This window comes from Larus michahellis, chromosome 3 (assembly GCF_964199755.1).
Source record: "Larus michahellis chromosome 3, bLarMic1.1, whole genome shotgun sequence".
Classification (NCBI taxonomy): domain Eukaryota; kingdom Metazoa; phylum Chordata; class Aves; order Charadriiformes; family Laridae; genus Larus; species Larus michahellis.
Genome location: NC_133898.1, coordinates 50,865,283 through 50,882,462, shown reverse-complemented (window position 1 = coordinate 50,882,462; position 17,180 = coordinate 50,865,283). Strand labels below are relative to the sequence as shown.

Here is a 17,180-nt window from a genome sequence, read left to right as displayed (position 1 = left end):
CAGTTGGAAGCAACATCCTAGCACAAAGGCTTTTTATGGCATCAGCTTTGTAATAAGGCCATAATTTTACTACTTTTGAGTTTGAAATAGCTTGTGTTATCTCTGCGGAAGTATTTGAGCTGCCGTTGGGTTTTCATTGTTTTTATTTTCTATCCAATAATAAGCAGTCACCCCAAAAGTTACTTGAAATAGCAACTATTCTCCCTGAACTGTGGTTTTATTTTCTCTTGGCTTTTATTTCAGCTGCGGGAGCCAGCTGCTCCAAAGAGTGTGGGAAGCTGACTTGGAGGCCTGTCAGCTGTTGATCCGAGGGTTTCAACTGAAAGAAACCAGTTGCTGTCTTTTTGAGGAAGAGGAGAACCAAATGGAAGAGACAGAGCTGACTGCGGATGGCCCATCTGATTCTGAGAAAAGAAAAGAAGGTCACTTTCCAAAGGGCACAGAGTGGGGCACTTTTCCCTGCCTCAAACACAGTGAGCTAAAAGAGGTATCAGAAATGTTCTGCAGCTGCGTTTCAAGCAATAGTGCTGGTTTTCCTTTTGAGAGGAGGAGTTGAATCTGGGTGACGGGTCAGCAGGGCAGGTTAAGTATGAACTTAACATCTGGCCTCCAATCTGGGACATGAATAAATAGCTTATTAGCTTCTCAGAAGCCCTTCAACCCTTTATCCTTTCACCATCAGTCTTTTTAAAATGTGGAAATTATTCAGGCAATGAATACAGGATGTACATCAGGATTTAAAGGAAAAATGATTAAGTCTTCAACACAAATTATCAGCTGTTCCTCATCTCACTGATGAGTTTTACTCTGAGCTAGTTCTGCTAACTTCTTAGCCTGGATCTATGTTAGCTGAAATGGGGAGAGAGTAAGGTTTCCTCCCCTAGTGAAATGGCCAAAGGCTTCCTAGCTCAGATGCTAGTAGGCTTCCAGCATCCAACAAATATTAAAAAGAGGAAAAAATCATGAGGCTTAAGGGGTCTGATAGATTTCTTTTAAGTTTTTTTGTGTTCTGCTCTGTTCTTGCTTAAAAGTATACAGCTACCTAATAATATTTTAACTGCACTGCCACAGTAAACAAGCTGTTAAAGAGCTTCATCACCCATCACTGTGACAAAAAAATCCAACCCTCTAACAGGGGTTGTCAGTTTTATTACCTTGGAATTTGGTTGACAGAAATTAAAAGTGCTCTTAATCGTACCTGATGATAAGAGCCATTGAGCTGTGCATTACATTGGAAGCTGATGCCTAATTTTGCATTTATACTGGCTGAGACTTAGTGGAAAGCAGGCCCATGCCTCACTGTAAAATATCCTCTTATTAACAAAATTCTGTTTTTAAATTGGGCTTCAATAGTACTTGCAGCCGTTTCTTAGGGAAAATGGTTTGTGGACTGACTCCACATAGAGACTGTTTGGAAATGGTCAGCTGTGGCTTTTCATATTTTTTTTTCCTTTCACCCCCTCCCATCATATTCCTGATGAGTCTGCTGAAGTAATATGAGCAATTCTGTTGGTTATGGACAGCTGTGCTCCTCTCTCAAAAGCACAGCTTCTCAGTGCAGCTGAGAATCTCTTGGAGGATTTGGAGTTTTGTGATTGTTTCCGTAGCACTCTTGAGATTTGTGCTGTTGATGATCACCTATTTCACCCCTGTAAATCCAGATGGTTTCCCTGGAAATCAGCATTGCTATCCTAGAATGACATCTAGGCAACTGAAGTGTGGTGACTTCTGGTTCTGGAGAGAGGTGCAGGACTCAGAGGGACAGGTTGCCCATATGTTTAATGGAAGAGGAAAGTATATTTGCAGTGCTTTCATTAAGCTCCTCATTTTGAACTTGCTTTTTGATAATTTCCTCTCTGTCTCTATCAACCACAAAGGGAATTTAGGGAGGCTATCCCCCTAACTTCAGTTCTTCATCTAGGTGCTTAAACTTTGTGTTATAAATAAATGCCTTTGCTGGGGATCTGGCCTATCCTGGTACCCTGAATAAACTCCCATTTTGAGAATGTGCCAAAATCCATTCAGAAGCTGACATCCAAATAGAAAAATGAAAATGTCCATCAGTGATGGACCTGTGAAGGTATTCCTGCATCTATTCCAACAGCGCTCCTAGACTGACAAAATTGAAAGGAAAAAAAAGAACTGGTTTTGTTAATATAAGAATGTTAATTGTTTTCCAGCCCCTATGAGTTGAGCAACAGAGCTGTGTTTCATCACAGCTTACTCAGCTAGCCTTCCTCTGTTTCAGTGCTGCCTCCATTGAGGCAAAGTTACACATCAGTGATGACTGCAACCATAAAAAAACCCCAACAATATAGACTGTGTTCTACATTCTGGAACTAGGGTTGGTCAGCTTGCTTTTATACTTTCAGGAGCTGGGATGTTTTCCTTGTTGTGGGGTATAGAAGTTTTACCCAAACAAGTACACTTTAGGTAGTAAAGCTGGTAGGATCTCAGTAGGAGCGACAGGCAGTATCTAAACTTTTTGAGAAGAGCTATAGCATAACATTCCCTAGCATCTCCTAGTAATTAATCACAAGGCAGAACATAAAAAAAACCAAAAAAAATTAAAAACCTCGCATATATTTAAATATGATGCTAACTTCAATTTTTTAACATGTTGAAGTACAAGAGAGAATATGCCTTGATTTGTAAATGGACTGAGTTGAAAGGCAAACCAATTCTGTAGCATTTAAGTGCTCTGTTACATGGTATTATATTTTTTTATTTAAAAATCATTTCATACTTGTGGCAAAAAAATAAATTAAATAGTGGTGTGGCTTTTAGTCTCAAAATTTAGCCATTCGTGTGACTTTCATGGGAAAACTTACTGTTGTCCATTAGTAGGGAACCTTTTTGTAGTCAGTTATCATCAAGTGGAGATACCTAATAGAAAAGCATCTATTTGTCACAGTACTTGGCTTGATATTATTTAACGAGGCTGTGGTGTCCCTGTGAGGAGGAGTAGCTTGATGTGGTTGCCATGTTTGTAGAAAGACTGTTCTCTTCAACTGTGTCATCTCTGTTCCCCAGAGGGGAATTTCTAGAGAGTGCTGTTGGTCATTGAAGCGAAAGGAAAGTGGTGTTCTTTGTATTGAGAGGTTACTAAATTACTTGCTTCAAAACAGTATAAAGGATAATAATAGCATATGTGCATGTATGCTGTGGAAGGTACCTTTCATTCCCAGGTGATGGATTTACTTTACGACGAAATGCTGCAAATGAAGGTCTCCAGTTATTTATCATGTCGTATTGGGCTAAGTATTACTGTGGATGTTGGTTTTGCTGATATATAATATACTGTTTTCTTGCATATAACTGTGTCTTACTGTATAGGTTTCATTAGAAAACAAAGAAACAAATAAGAAACATAACAATAATAAGAAAAGCAAAATAGATGAATGGAAAAAAACCCCTTCACTTAGACCCTCAGGTACTGCTTTGCAGAGGGGCCGTTTTTCATTTTTAATTAAATATCCCCGCCAGATCATATAAAATATTATATGTTCTGGTATAAAATATGTAAGGTATAAATTCTTTGAAAGTTCAGATATTTTACTGTCATGTGTGCAGAAGTTTATTAACTGTCCACAGTTACTTTATAGTCTTCATAACTGTGTTTTCTAAGACAGTATAGATTTTTTTCCTCAGTTTGTTTATGTGGCAGACCGTGGCGTTCCAAAATAATCTGGTAAATTAGATTTCCTTTATAACACTGACAGCCAGGGAAGACAATCACATGCTTTGGCAGCTCAGCTTGTTGAAACATCATTACTAATTTTTTGGTCCAAACTAAATAAAGAGGGGCCAGCAAAAATCATCCTGTGGAACACTCTGAGTTACTTAAAACTTAAGATGTCCTCCTCTCATTTACAGATAATTCATTAGATTATAGTATGTAAAAAAAAAAAAAAAATGCTGAAGCAGAGTTATAGACGGTATTACTAGCTTCAGTCATGTCAAAGTCAGATTGTTGTCCAGTGCATTTGTGTCCTTAAACCAGGAGAATTTGAGATAATGCTTGAGTTTTCATATAAGCGTGTACTTTCGAATTGGTAGCTATCTTGATGAAATTAAGGTGCCCTATCATTGCAGTTCTAGTTTGTCTTTTCGAGACTAATTGGGCTTGATTGTCTCCTAAGTCTCTGGGGCATTAAAGATGGGCTCTAGTTTTCATCCCAGATATGTTCCATACTTCTAAACTGACCGCAAATTATTTTGCCTAGGTGACAGGTGAGTGAGGTGGAAGTCGCTATGATCATTATTGCATAGTTAGATATATATATGGGTGATTTCTAAAAAATACAGTAACATTTCATTTCTCTTCAGACATTAACGCCTGCTTGTTCCACTCCTTATGATATCTTGCTTTATTTTTTGCTTGTTGATATGCTTGTATGTGTTGTTTCCTTGTTGATTTGGTTGTATGTGTAAGCAAAACCTTTTTATAACACCGTAAACACTGATGACAACTAATAGAGAGATGTGTATGTGCTGGGACCTCCCTAACACCAAATATCTTGATGAACATGAGTATGTGTGCACCTGCAGGCTTGGGTTCCTGACCTGTCCTTTTTTCTTCTTCTTCTGCTATCTGGCATGCTGTGCAGTGCTCCCTCTTAATCACTATGAAGGAAAGAAACACCTACTAGATTTCAAGAAAATTGAGGGGATTAAAGTTACAAGGTAAAAAACCCCAAATTCAGTAGTGTTACATTTTGTAAGTCAGCATTTTTTGGTAGTTATCCCATCAGAATTCTTTGTAGCTCATTTCTTGCTTTTTCCACCATAAATAAGCAAAGAGCAGGGGTAAGAGTAAGGGATGCTGTCTTTTCCTCACCTCTGCATACTTCAGTTTTGCTGTCTGGGATGGTGTTTCAGGGTCTTTTGTAGAGCACTCTGGTGTTGGGAAGATGTTCTATAATTGTAAAGCCTTCATTTGATTCACTTTTTTAAAGATACTGAATGTTCTAAGTGATACTAAGTGGACAGTCATGAAAAAGTAATAATTAATATTTAATGTGGTGCCTGTCATTAAAAAGAAGTCATCACAGGATGTGACACAACATTTTTCAGAATTTAGCAACAGCAAGCACCAACAAAGCTTCTGTCAGCAGGCTGTAAACTCATTACCGTGCATTGAGATAGCCTGTGGTTCAGGAGGCAAATGTGAAATGTGTAAAGGACAAAGCCTTTAGAAAGCTAAATAAACTGTGCATTCATCTGAGTTTTAATTAAATGTTGTATTTGTAGAGCTTCAAAAATAATTTGGAAACTTTAAATTTAATCTTCGTTTTAAATGTCAGCATTAAGCATCAGTGAAAGTCAGCGTTTGAGTGTTTTTTGTATTAATCCAAGCTGGAAAGCATTTCTCTAGCAACAGGCTTGTACACAAGGGTCAAATCATCGTTGTTGTGCAGTAAGATGCCCCTTAGCTGCCTGTGATACTGTTGTGTAGTATCTACTGGTAGAAATGCTAGCTCTTTAGCTAGAGATCGTAGCATCTCAGTAAGCTTAATGCTTATGTGTGTTTTGCAGTAAAAATATAATCAGAAAATTAATATTACAGGTAAAAGAAATCTAATTGCTAAATTGTTCTTTTCAGATAGATTACTGAAAATAGTACCCAGTAATAATAATGACCTAATGACAGAGTAATGATTTTGAACTTTATTATATATATACATACCTACCTGTGATACTAAGTATTGCCCTACTAAAGCAATATCCCCATCTCAGCTTATTTAAAGATTATCAATACTGTTATGTGTGATAAGTATTAATGACTTTCCAATAATGTTAACATCAAATTTCTTTGCTCCTCAACCAATCAATGAAATGTTGTCTGATTTCTTATAGACTTTACAGATGAAGCAAGTTTTTAAAGAGGAACTGGCTATAGTTAGCACATGTTACCAATACAAAACATCAGTGGGGTCTCTTGTTTGTCCTGCCCAAAATCACTTACAGGGTTTGTGCCAAAAAAAAATTTCCGTAGACTCTTGAATGGTTTATAAATCCGTAAAAGCTTGATAGAAAAGTTTGTTTCAGTCTATAGTTAGTCCTTCAGTTTTATAGGGAGTATTCTTCGTGGGTTTTAATTGGGAAGCCAAAGGCAGGCTTTAATAAAATGTATTCAAATTTAGCTTTAAATATTGGGTGGCTGCCACTGCTCCGTTATAAACGCAATTGAAACGTTTCATGCATGTGAAGCAAAATGATGTAATTGTTCAGCTTATATAACTTTTTAATGTGCGATATGGTTTTTATAAGTTCCATTGAAATCTTACTGTTTATATAGCATGTATCTACCATATACTTAATAATTTATCTCTAACAGGTTATGGAAGACATTTCATTTGGAGCAGAGGGTCATTTATCTGAGGTAAGTGTTTTCTAGGCAGTATAAAGCCGTGATATTGCACAGACTTCTCTGGGTCTCAATTAGATGACACTTGTTTTTATAGTATTACCTTTGGGTAAAAATTGCTAGAGAGTGTGCGAGCACTTAAAAAAGCAGCCAAAGGACCAATAATATTTAGCCATCCTCACTGTATCACGGTAATGATGCTTAGGAATGGAACAAAATCATCATGCTGTACTTGTTTCCTTGTGTACCACTAAAAATACCTTTGAATTTACTTTTGAAGTATATAAGCATACTGCAGCAGAATAGAGGGCAATAGGAATTTCATTTGAATAAAAACACTGGGTGTTTGTCATCTTACACATTTTCCTAAATAAAAAGATGTTAGATCCTAGTCTATATATTTGAGACAGTCTAGGATAATTGACTAACATGAGATACGTTTCCTATGAGAGTAAGTGATGAGAAAAATCTGCTGACATACAAAAATCTGTCTACGTACAAACTAAGGGTTTAGGTAATATATGTGTAAGGAGGGTTACATTGATTCTAAGAGCTGTACTTGATTCAGTTTAGTGCATTTTTATATCGGTATACCTTGGGTTGCAACTTACATATTAAGGAAATTTAGTATCCAAGCGTTGTGTCCAGCCAGCAAATTAATTACACCTTCCATAAGCATGGCATACATGCCACCTGTCAAGTACAAGTGACAAGTGTTCAGCCAAGCAAATATTAAATAAATAAAATAAATCGCAGCTTGGGATAACTATTCAGATGAGGCATTTCTTTGGATTCCCACCAATGAATCCAAAGATTGGGTAGCAGCTGGATTGCTCCAGGAAAGATTGTCTAACTGCAAGACCAAACTCAGATTGTTGACCTTGTGTACAAGGACGCTGTGACATGAGAGCATGCCTAGGCTGGACTGCTTGGCTGTGTGTGAGTTCAGCATAAATAAAAACAGGAAGCCTTGAGAGTGAAGGTGAACTTCGCAGAAAATGCAAATAGTCTTTCTTGTCAGTGAACTTTATGAGTTAAACCAAAACTGTACAGGTGCTCATGTCCACAGATGACATGAAATAGGGGCAGGTAGTCCCATGGGATAAAGGTAGCGAAAAGATTTAACGCCAGCAGGACAAAATACTGAGGGCACGTTTGTAGTGATGGCTGCCAAGACAGCAGAATATTTGCTGTAAACTAAAAATTGCATATGGTCTGGACCAAAGCGAATAAGAGTACAACTGCATGCTTGTGTCCAGCTGTGACCTGCGCTGAAAGCTGTAGTACAGCCCAGCCCTTGACTGAAGAAGTTGTTCTTTTGCTTAACAGGAGATGTGCCCAGAGTATGAGTGTGATGTGTGTGCTGGCTTTGCAAATGCACCAGAGCTCACAGGCATAGAGGGCTGCAGCTGTAGAAGTATTCACTAAGAGCTTAATATCTTAAGAGTCCTCACAAACAGACGAACTTTGCCCTTGTGAAGTTTTGAGGGGAAGAAAAAAGCATAAAGAGAATAGAGAGCAATGATACAAATAAAGGAAGCAGAAATTTGTTAAAAACCCAGGCTCTACCACACTGCCACAGCTGGATTGATGTTGACTTGTAGACAGCTCTATAAAAGCTCTATGAAACTGTCAGCACCCTGTACCCTGTCAGGGCTTTGCCTAAATGTTCCTTTGGTGCTCTGGTCCCCTAATCCACTCCTGTCAGTCTTCCCATTGACTGCAGGAGAGCACCCTGTTAGTCACCCCAGATTTTTGCATCTTAGTGACTTGGGAGGAGAGATGGGAGTGAACAATACTAGGAACCACCTATAAATGATACCCAGCTATGCTGACTCCTAGCACAGCAGGGTGTGGACACTAGAAAACAGTTTGATGCTTTTGTTTCTTTTCCAAGTCCTGGCCCACTGTGAATTTTTATTGGTAAGTCAGTAAATAGCCTCATCCTCCCACAGCAGGAACTGGAATTGTCCCGGTTTTATTAAATGAGCCAGTGAAGTAGTCCGCACTGATTTTAGGAAGTCTGCACTCAGGGGAGATCTTCAGTCTACTAGACATGAGAATGGGAAGACTGCTGTCACCCAGACCTCAGCAGGATGCTGGAAGGCAGTGGAAAGCTCTGTTCCTGCGTAGATGCTTTTCCAAGGACCCTCCTTCGTAACTGTAATGGAAGATACATGAATTGCCAACATCGGGCTGTAATTTTGATGAGTCATTTAACACTCCCATGTGGTGGTGTATCCCTGCGGAGGAGGGAAGGGGATCAGTGCAAGCAAAGGCAATGTGGGAAAAGCATGTGATGATGGGGATGAGGTAGGGTCACAGTTGCAAAACAGCTGTCTGGAAAGCTTTATGCCCAAATTGTTGCACATGAGAAACTGAGGAGTGTGTTGTGCTGCTGCAGTTTCCTAAATATACATAAACAGGCTGATGGAACAAACTAGCAGTCTGTGAGTGGAAGGTGATGAGGGCAAAAGTAATCGGGAAACAACCTTGATCCCTCTTCTGAGAAATTGGCAGACAACCATTCACCTAAACAAAATCAGGGAAGCAACCGGTGAGTTTTTGTGGGACAAACTCTGTAGGATTCATCATCAGCAGATGATCTTTGGTACCCTCCAGAAGACATCATGTGTATAGTACAGCATCATCTTCTTTTGGTGCAGAAAAGAGCAAACACAGTAACAGACTACATATCTATGTCAACAACTCTTCAGTGGCCCAAAAGAATTTTGAAAAGGAAAGGACAAAATTGTTCCTAAGGATGAGCCTGGAAGGGTACTGAAAAGTGTAAGAGTGAGCCGGCAAGACCAATGAATACACCAAGGTACTGTAAGCAAAAGACATGCCAAGTGGCAAGGGAGTTCAGGGACAAGCTTATGTGTAAGGGATAAGTGAAGAAAGCATGTGTGTTGTCTAATAAGGAAGGTAAATAAGAAAATAATGAAATGAGAGCAGAGGGCAGAAATATTTTTTTTTCCTTATTTTCTTTGCCTTTGGTCTTTCTAAAAATGATAAATTATGTCCGTATATGTAGTGCTCTTAGTATTCACTACAAGGTGGCAAGAGATGAACACAGTAAAGGGTCCTAAGGCAAGTGAGATGTACTTGAGTCAGGCTAGACTGATGAAATTTCTTCTGAGTGCACAGGAGCCAAGAAAAACAATCTCCAAACCATTAACAAGCTTCTTTGAAAACTCCTAGAGGAAGCTTGAAGTCCCAGCGGATCAGTAAAAGGCAGACTTGGTATTTGCCTTTAAAAAAGGGGTAGGCCAGGAGTTTACGTGCCAGTCAACATAATTTCAATTAGGATTAGAATTCCAAATGCCCTTGATAGATTGAAAGAATAGCCTGAAATCAATAACATGGGATACGTTAAAAGACAGGTGCAAATTACATTTGAGGAAGTACAAAAGTTGGATTTATGTATACGGATAGTAAAGAGCAGCTAAGATAATACTGCAGAAGCAGAATCTAGGGTTATCGTGGACTACAAATAAAGTGGGATTCATTACCTTTATCCTGTTGCAAGAAAGGGCAAATGTCATTTGCAGTCTCATTAATGGGAATGTCAGTTGTAAGACAGAAATAATTACTGTGCTTAGCTGAGAATGTCAAAGCCTCCGGAGGACTATGGCACTGGTCTGGGCACCTGACTCTGTAGAAGATAGGGACACACTGAAGAAAAGAAGGAAAGGAAAAGAAATAAAAGGTTTAGAAATCCTGGTCTGGTTGAAAGTCGAAGTATTCAATCCCATTAAAAATAATGATAAAGAGGACAAAGATTAGTTATTATTGTGTGCTATATAAGGATAAAACGTCACTGTCTTGTTTCGTAGCAAGGGAAGTTTGCGTTAGGAAAACTTGCTCACTGCAAGGACAGTTTAGCCATGGAGTAGGCTCTACTCTGCAACCTGAGCCACAAAATCCCTAAATCCCTGTCAGCCGCTAAGAGCTGTGTAGACAAACACCAGCTGGGGACAGTCACGGTGGGCTTGATCTCACTGCAAGTCACAGAGTGGGCTTTGGTGGTCCCTGGTTACTTCCTGGTCAGCCTTGCCGTGATGCCAGGATGGTGTTGGTCATGAGAAACTTGCATTATTTTCAGAGTTAGAGTTGTGGCCTGTTCTCAGTGGCCACTTTACCCTCCTCATCTACAATACCTGCCCAGGGTAGTGCAACACGGGGCAGGAAATCTGGGATGCACAGCAGGGATGAAGCTTCCTCCATCTGCACTTTGGACACTTTGTGGCTGCGTAGCTCATTATCTGAAGGCATGTGCGCTTAGCCTGTGTGCGACTGAAGTATCTGCTCAAGCAGGACAAACATATGGATGGTTGCCTTTTGTTTCTAGAAATTTTTAAGAGATGTCCTGGCCTGATTTTGTGTAGTTTCAAGTGCTCACAATTTGTTAGCTTCTGCAAGGGGCGAGAAGTGCATGCAGCCCTTCTGCCAACAATAAGTCACCGTTCTAAGCATTTTGCTAGAACATGAAGTGTCTGTCTGCAAGGGCAACTTTTCGTAGTTGTTATTCATGTTATTTTGAATGATCTTAAATATTACAGGAGAGAGAGGATTTAGTACAGGTAAAAGAAATCTGGCTTTGATGTTCTGCAGAAGGTTCTCTAAGGCTTTTATTTTACATATCTTATTGGGGTTATGATATTGCTAGTTTGAAGAAAAACAGCTCCTTTTTACAGAGTTCCTCTGTAGGAAGAACAAATGTTAAGGATAGAATAGAATAGACTATTGCATTTGGAAGGGACCTACCACGACCATCTAGTCCAACTGCCTGACCAGTTCAGGGCTGACCAAGTTAAAGCATGCTATTAAGGGCATTGTCCAAATGCCTCTTAAACACTGACAGGCCTGGGGCATCGACCGCCTCTCTAGGAAGCCTGTTCTCGTGTTTGACCACCCTCTCAGTAAAACAATGCTTCCTAATATCTGGTCTAAATATCCCCTGGTGCAGCTTTGAACCATTCCCATGCGTTCCTATCACTGGATACCAGGGAGAGAAGATTAGCACCTCTCTCTATATATATACACCCCTGTCTGGGAATCCTGCTTCTCAGCATGACCACCAAAGACTCTAATAGAGACTCTAATCCCTAATAGTTAGATTAATCTAGCTGCTAGAATACCAATTCTTCTATATAAAATTGCTGACCCAGACCCAAGTGAGTATGGAAGGGGTTTGCACCAGAAAAGCTCATCAAACATTTTCCTTAAGTAATGCTGTCAAGGAGCTGGTGCTCATAGATGACTAAAATGTCTTGTAAAAGAGTAAATTGAAATGCAGAAGACTAAAGTGGAAACCATTCCCTCTGCTCTTAATTCAGTGTGCTGATGCTCCAGCTGTGCATCAGCTGGAACATTGTCTGTTCTGCGAGCAGACTTCCACGTGCCTGGGAGAGGATGAGAATTTCTTCTTTGCGTGAGAAGGCAGAAGAATTTCTTCAGTTACCACCTTAAGAAATAACAAAACACACCCACATTTGTGCTGTTTTCACCTGCTTAAGCGTTTAGGGGAAAAAAATAAAAATCCCAACCAGCTACATCTGCTGTTCACAGAAAAATCCATAAAGCAATATCGCATCTCAGCTCTTTCCTGACTCCTGCAATCTCTCCTAGCTGCTTCCTAAAAGTGCTGTTAGTGCAAAAATAACCAAAGAACTCTTAAGACTTACAGTAGCTTGTAGCATTGACATAACCTACAAGCTTGGATGAGTTGTATTTTATTAATATGTTGAGCTGGAGGCAGAGTCCACTCTCAGAGATATTGTTGATCAGTGTAAAGTGCCGCTTTCCAACTGGGAGCTGTTCTGAATAGTTTGTGTGTCACTGGCAGCGGTTTCCCTGCCTACATAGACAAATGTCAAATAAAAATGTTACCAATGACGTTACTAGGCATGAAAGGCACCAAGAGAAATCTTTCCTATCTACTTGTCTGGGTTATCGAACTTCTTTTCAAACAAGGGCCTGGGGGCAGAAGCTGTGGAATTGGTTGACTATTTAGAATTATTCTTGTATATTTTTGAGAGCAGTATATTTTTTTCCATTTCATTTATAACTCTTCTTGATGTTAAGCTGAAGTTAGAGTTCTCTGCATGACCACATCTTTCCAATCCAAAATAAGAAAGGCCATATATGCATCTTCTGGAAAATCATAATTTACATGATTTTTCACATGACACCTGCAAGTAAGTTCCTGAGAGATGATGCTTGTCTAAACTATGGAAGAACTTCTCATTTCAACTAGAAATGCAGCTGTGTCATGTAGGTGCAAAAATAGTTTATCCGTACACTATTAATGCTGTATTAAAGAGGAATTAAGCTGCAAAATAGCTATTGGGAGTTTAAGATTAATAGAATTTAGCCCCTATCTTATGGAGCTATTTTAGTTACCTTTAGTTAGACCTAACTACCTTTAGTTAGACCTAAAGCAGTTTGATCTGATTTTTACTTACTCAGGTTTCCTTGCATTGCTGTACTGTTGTAACAATTCTGCACTGAGCATGCTTTCCTAGTATTCATTGTTCACTTATCTTAATTTCCAAAGTAAACAAGATTTCTGTTACATTTTTAGACAATTCATTATGTACTCAAAATGTGATCGTTCAGGAAGAATACACTGTATTTTTTCACATGAGATAGAATGGATATTTTACTTTAAGGGGGAATCTAAGTGTTCAGTTGACAAACGTATTAAAACCGGTGAGTTAAAAACAATAGTCTCTTATTTCTAAGCACATAAAAATCATAGTCTCTTATTTCTAAGCACAGTTTGTGTGAGACCGCTGCACCGATAAAGTCCATGCCTGGAATTTCAGCAGGGTAGAAACTGCTGGCCGAAGCTTAGAACCCCCAAACACAGGTTGGTGCTGATGCAAAGCACTGTGAGATGTCTTTCCTACAGAACGAGTGTTCCCTGGAGTCCTAGAGTCTTGGGGGCTTGGTCGTGGCATTCCTTCCTTCTGTCCTTCCTGGGACATGTCTTTACATGGCTATAAAGTTTTATTTAAAAAGCAAAAGAAAATGTCAAACACGAGATCATATTAGGTAACAGTACACTGATAAGCATAGTCATCTAGCTGTGCTGTGATCGTAGATTTCAGGCTGTGGTTTTGTTTTATCTCAGGTTTCCAGGATACGTGCACACGAGAGCTAGGCCACGCTTGCAACTTGGAGCCTGTTTTGCCAACCAGGTATCTAAAGGCTGTCTCCTGTTGCCAGCATCTTTCACCCCACCTGAAGTTCAGTGAGGGGGTGGGTCTAAAAGGTCCATTTTGCCCTGGACATTCACTGACACGGTGAACAGGGGAAAAATTTTCAATTGTGGATCTTCACAGCAGGGCTAGGCATATCCAGCCAGTGTGCTTATCGTTTAGATTAGCTGCTCAGTGAACTCCTTGTAGTTGCACAAATGAGACAGGAACCGTGAGGGCAGTTTTAAAGTGGAGGAAATCTTCTCTTACAGCAATCTAATGATAGTGCTAATTGGGTCACCAACTAGTGTATAAATGTTTCCCACATCAACAGTACCCTAAAAAAGAAAGGGTTACCCTACTGTAATGCATATCTTTATAATGCTTTTTATATTTAAATATACCTAATGGTGTAGGTATTCAGGAGTGTACTGTAACACGTACTCTTTTTTTTAATTTGCTGCCTGTGGTAACTGATGATTTCAAATCAGGACTAGAAGTGCCATCCTTCTTGACAGCGTGAATGTGATCCAAAATCTCATAGAGTGAATAGTTCTTGATAAAAGCACTGACTGGATCAGACTAAAGCATTCAGTATAGTGATGTTATAAGAGCAAGAATCTCCTTTTTATGTGTCACTGTAAAAGACCTGTTCTTCAGGATCTGCACAGGACTAATTCATTTTGTTGAAGTACAGAGTCTGTAGGAAGAGTCTGGTTTGAAAACTTCACTTAAGGCTTTTGTCTGTTGGAGCAATACTTAGGAGTTTGTGCATTGATTAAAAGCTGTTCTTCCTAAATTAACTATTTGGTGATAGTATAGTACTGAGTGTTTTTTATCGTGTTTTTCTTGTTCATCATCTTGAGATGATGGTTATGTGAAGACCTGATTTTCTTATGTGTAATTAACTGTTAGAGAAAAATCAGTGTTCAGAAGTGGAGCTTTCTCTAGATGGTCATCATTTTAGATGTGCTTTCAGTGTTGGGCTTTTACAATTTATTGGCTCTTGTAGCCTGAGACCTGAGTTCTTTTAGACAGCTGTCGTCTGTTCTTGCATGCGTGTCACAGAATGATTCCCAAAAGCTTTCTAATGGTATAAATTACCTGGGTTATCCCACTTCCTAAAAGCATATGGAGTCCTGCTGCTGTACTGAATGATGATTTATCAGCTGGATGGAAGACTTGTTCCTCATCTTCAGTTCCTTGACATCGGACAAGGATATTCCTAGTTGCTCTAGGGAGAAATGTGTACTTTCTCCTCCCCTGTGCTCATTTGAAAAACAACGGTTCGTTTTTGCGTCTATAAATTCTGCGGAGTGCTGCTCTAGATTCTGAGGTTTGGTAATAAGGCTGAAGATGGCCGCCCAGGTCTCGTGCACGGAGCCAGGGACTCAGACAGCTGGTTCTCACATTGTGCCTCTCTGTGTCTGAGCTGCGGGTGTTTGCAACGTAACCTCCCTTAACCAGCTCGCTCATCCGGGGTTCGAGCTGCGGCTGGTTGCGCACCCGTGCGATCTGCTGGATAGCCCTGCCTGGCAGGAGATCGAGGAAGGCAGAAAGGTCAAAGTTCTGCGCTGTAACACGGGATGTGCCGGCAAGCAGAGCTCTTCTGACATTTGGCTCTGTGTATGCACCGTGGGACGCAAAGTAAGGATAGCACAGAACCGAGGTCTGGTAAATGTGTCTACCAAAAATCAGATTGTTTCACAATGGGCAGCGTTCCAACAAGTACTAGCAGTTTCTTTGGCAGGTCTTTGATTGAAGGCTTGATTTCTCTTAAAACAACCACTGATGGCTGCTATTATAGCAACAGATCGGTGCAAAGGATTCCAAGTACTTTGTGAAAGGAGAAAGACTTTCTGAAGATTGTTTGTGGCCAGATGTGCAGCTGGCTTTATGGATGAATGCATAGACTAGGTCTAGAGAAAATCCAATTTTCTGGATTACAGCTGATGAATGATTCCAGTATTTTTCAAGATGGGTCCAGCAGAACTTCATCTTGGCACCATAATCTTTTCCTTACAGATAACCCCCGTCACTCCCTGTAGACAGCACTGTGATGCCCTGAGAGGGAGTGGAGAGGCTTGTCTCAGTGCTGTGCAAATTGGTTGATTTTTGGGTCGTTTCTCAAAGACGTACTCAATACGAAATAGAAAAGATATAAATTACCCCTGTGCAGTGTATCTGAAAGCAGACTTATGGGAAGGATGTTGCAAATGGTTTAAAATACTTAGTTTAAAAAAGAAAAAATGTTTGTCTGTATAAGTTCTAAGTAGAGAAGAATTATTTTTGAATATTTAGTCTTGTTTCATGTTAATACAGTAAAAAAAGTGTGCTTTCATCTTGTAATCTCTAAGACTTTGATGCATTTTCTCTAATCAGTTGAGCAAAGTCCCTAAGTATTCCAGCCAGATTTTTCCTCAAAAAAGTAGGTACATTTTATGTTTATAAGAGATACCAAAAGTGCTGCTGCTTGAAATATTTAAATGGCCTAAAAGTGTAAATCATATTTACATGAAAAACTTGAAACTTGGGAACCTAAATGATATAGTCAGCATGAGATTTCCCTCCCCTGCTGTGGTGAGACAACAGGGAAGAGGGAGAGCAGTTCAGTCTTCACACCCCTTTAATCCTCTGCTGAAAGTGAGATCATGACTTTTTTCTGCTGGGAAATAGACTGAGACCACAAGCTCATTCCATTTCATATAAATCACTAAATTAATATATAGTAACAACTTTTTGTCTTTCTAATGGGAATTTGCTTTCAGGCAACGTTTTAGCACTGCAAAGTATCATATCTCCTTACTAATATTTTATTTTCCCCTTAATTTGATGCAAATTCGATGTAGAAACAGTGTCAGCAGCAAACATGCTTTCTTTTCTTTGTCAACTTCCTGTAGGAGTTCTTCATATTTTCTGCAGAGTTGGGAGAAAAATGTGAAGCAATAAGTGAGAAATTGGTGCATCTGGAAGATCAACTGCAGACTTCCTCCTGCAGAGTTGATGAAGGAGTTCTTCATATCCTTTTTGATGCAGCTATAGATATATGTCAATCTATGTAAGTAGGTATGTGAAATACTTGCCTTTCAGATTCACAGGGAGTACTAGTTTTTAATGTAGATTAAATACATTAAGAAGGGGAGAATTGATTGTCTTGCTGAAGTGCGCGTTTTTCTTGTCGCAGGTTTTCCTACGGTGCATTTTCATTGTGCTCTGATCCAGCTTTAATTGATTTAAACAGAAGTTAGTTCTTTGTGAATTGAAATTAGGCACCAAAAAGCCTTTATTCCACTGTTAAAATCCTTTTGTTTGTAGTGCTTGTGTAAGTAAATACCTAGTGCACCAAAAGCTGCATGGATGCTTGCATCCATGCACCTGCATTTCCCAACATGATTTACCTAAATTAAATGCTACATCATTGACACAGACTGTGTGTAGTGTCATGTATAGTTGGGCTTTTTTTTCCTTTTAAAAAAATGGTCAGCAGATGCATCATGTGGCATGCTATGCAATTTAATCTGCCTCTAACACACCAGTGTAAGTAACCAGATGAGATTTTGTCTTATAAAGCCCCCTTATCTCTTTCTGTGCTTCATCTGTCA

At 39.5% G+C, this 17,180-nt stretch overlaps 1 protein-coding gene across 4 annotated transcripts in view; it reads left to right on the top strand.

Moving 5' to 3' along the window:
* The window catches only part of DISC1 (DISC1 scaffold protein), a 199,433-nt gene extending 182,530 nt beyond the window's left edge, over positions 1–16,903 (top strand). For 3 of the 4 annotated variants that reach the window (XM_074580121.1, XM_074580119.1, XM_074580120.1), the window contains 3 exons: positions 244–487; positions 6,341–6,385; positions 16,479–16,774. In XM_074580121.1, coding sequence (XP_074436222.1) covers positions 244–487; positions 6,341–6,385; positions 16,479–16,640 — 451 coding nt within the window. In that variant the 3' untranslated portion in view covers positions 16,641–16,774. Of the gene's footprint in view, positions 1–243; positions 488–6,340; positions 6,386–16,478 lie in introns of all 4 variants that reach the window. The other variant, XM_074580118.1, reaches the window with a different exon arrangement.
* The last annotated feature ends 277 nt before the right edge of the window (positions 16,904–17,180 follow it).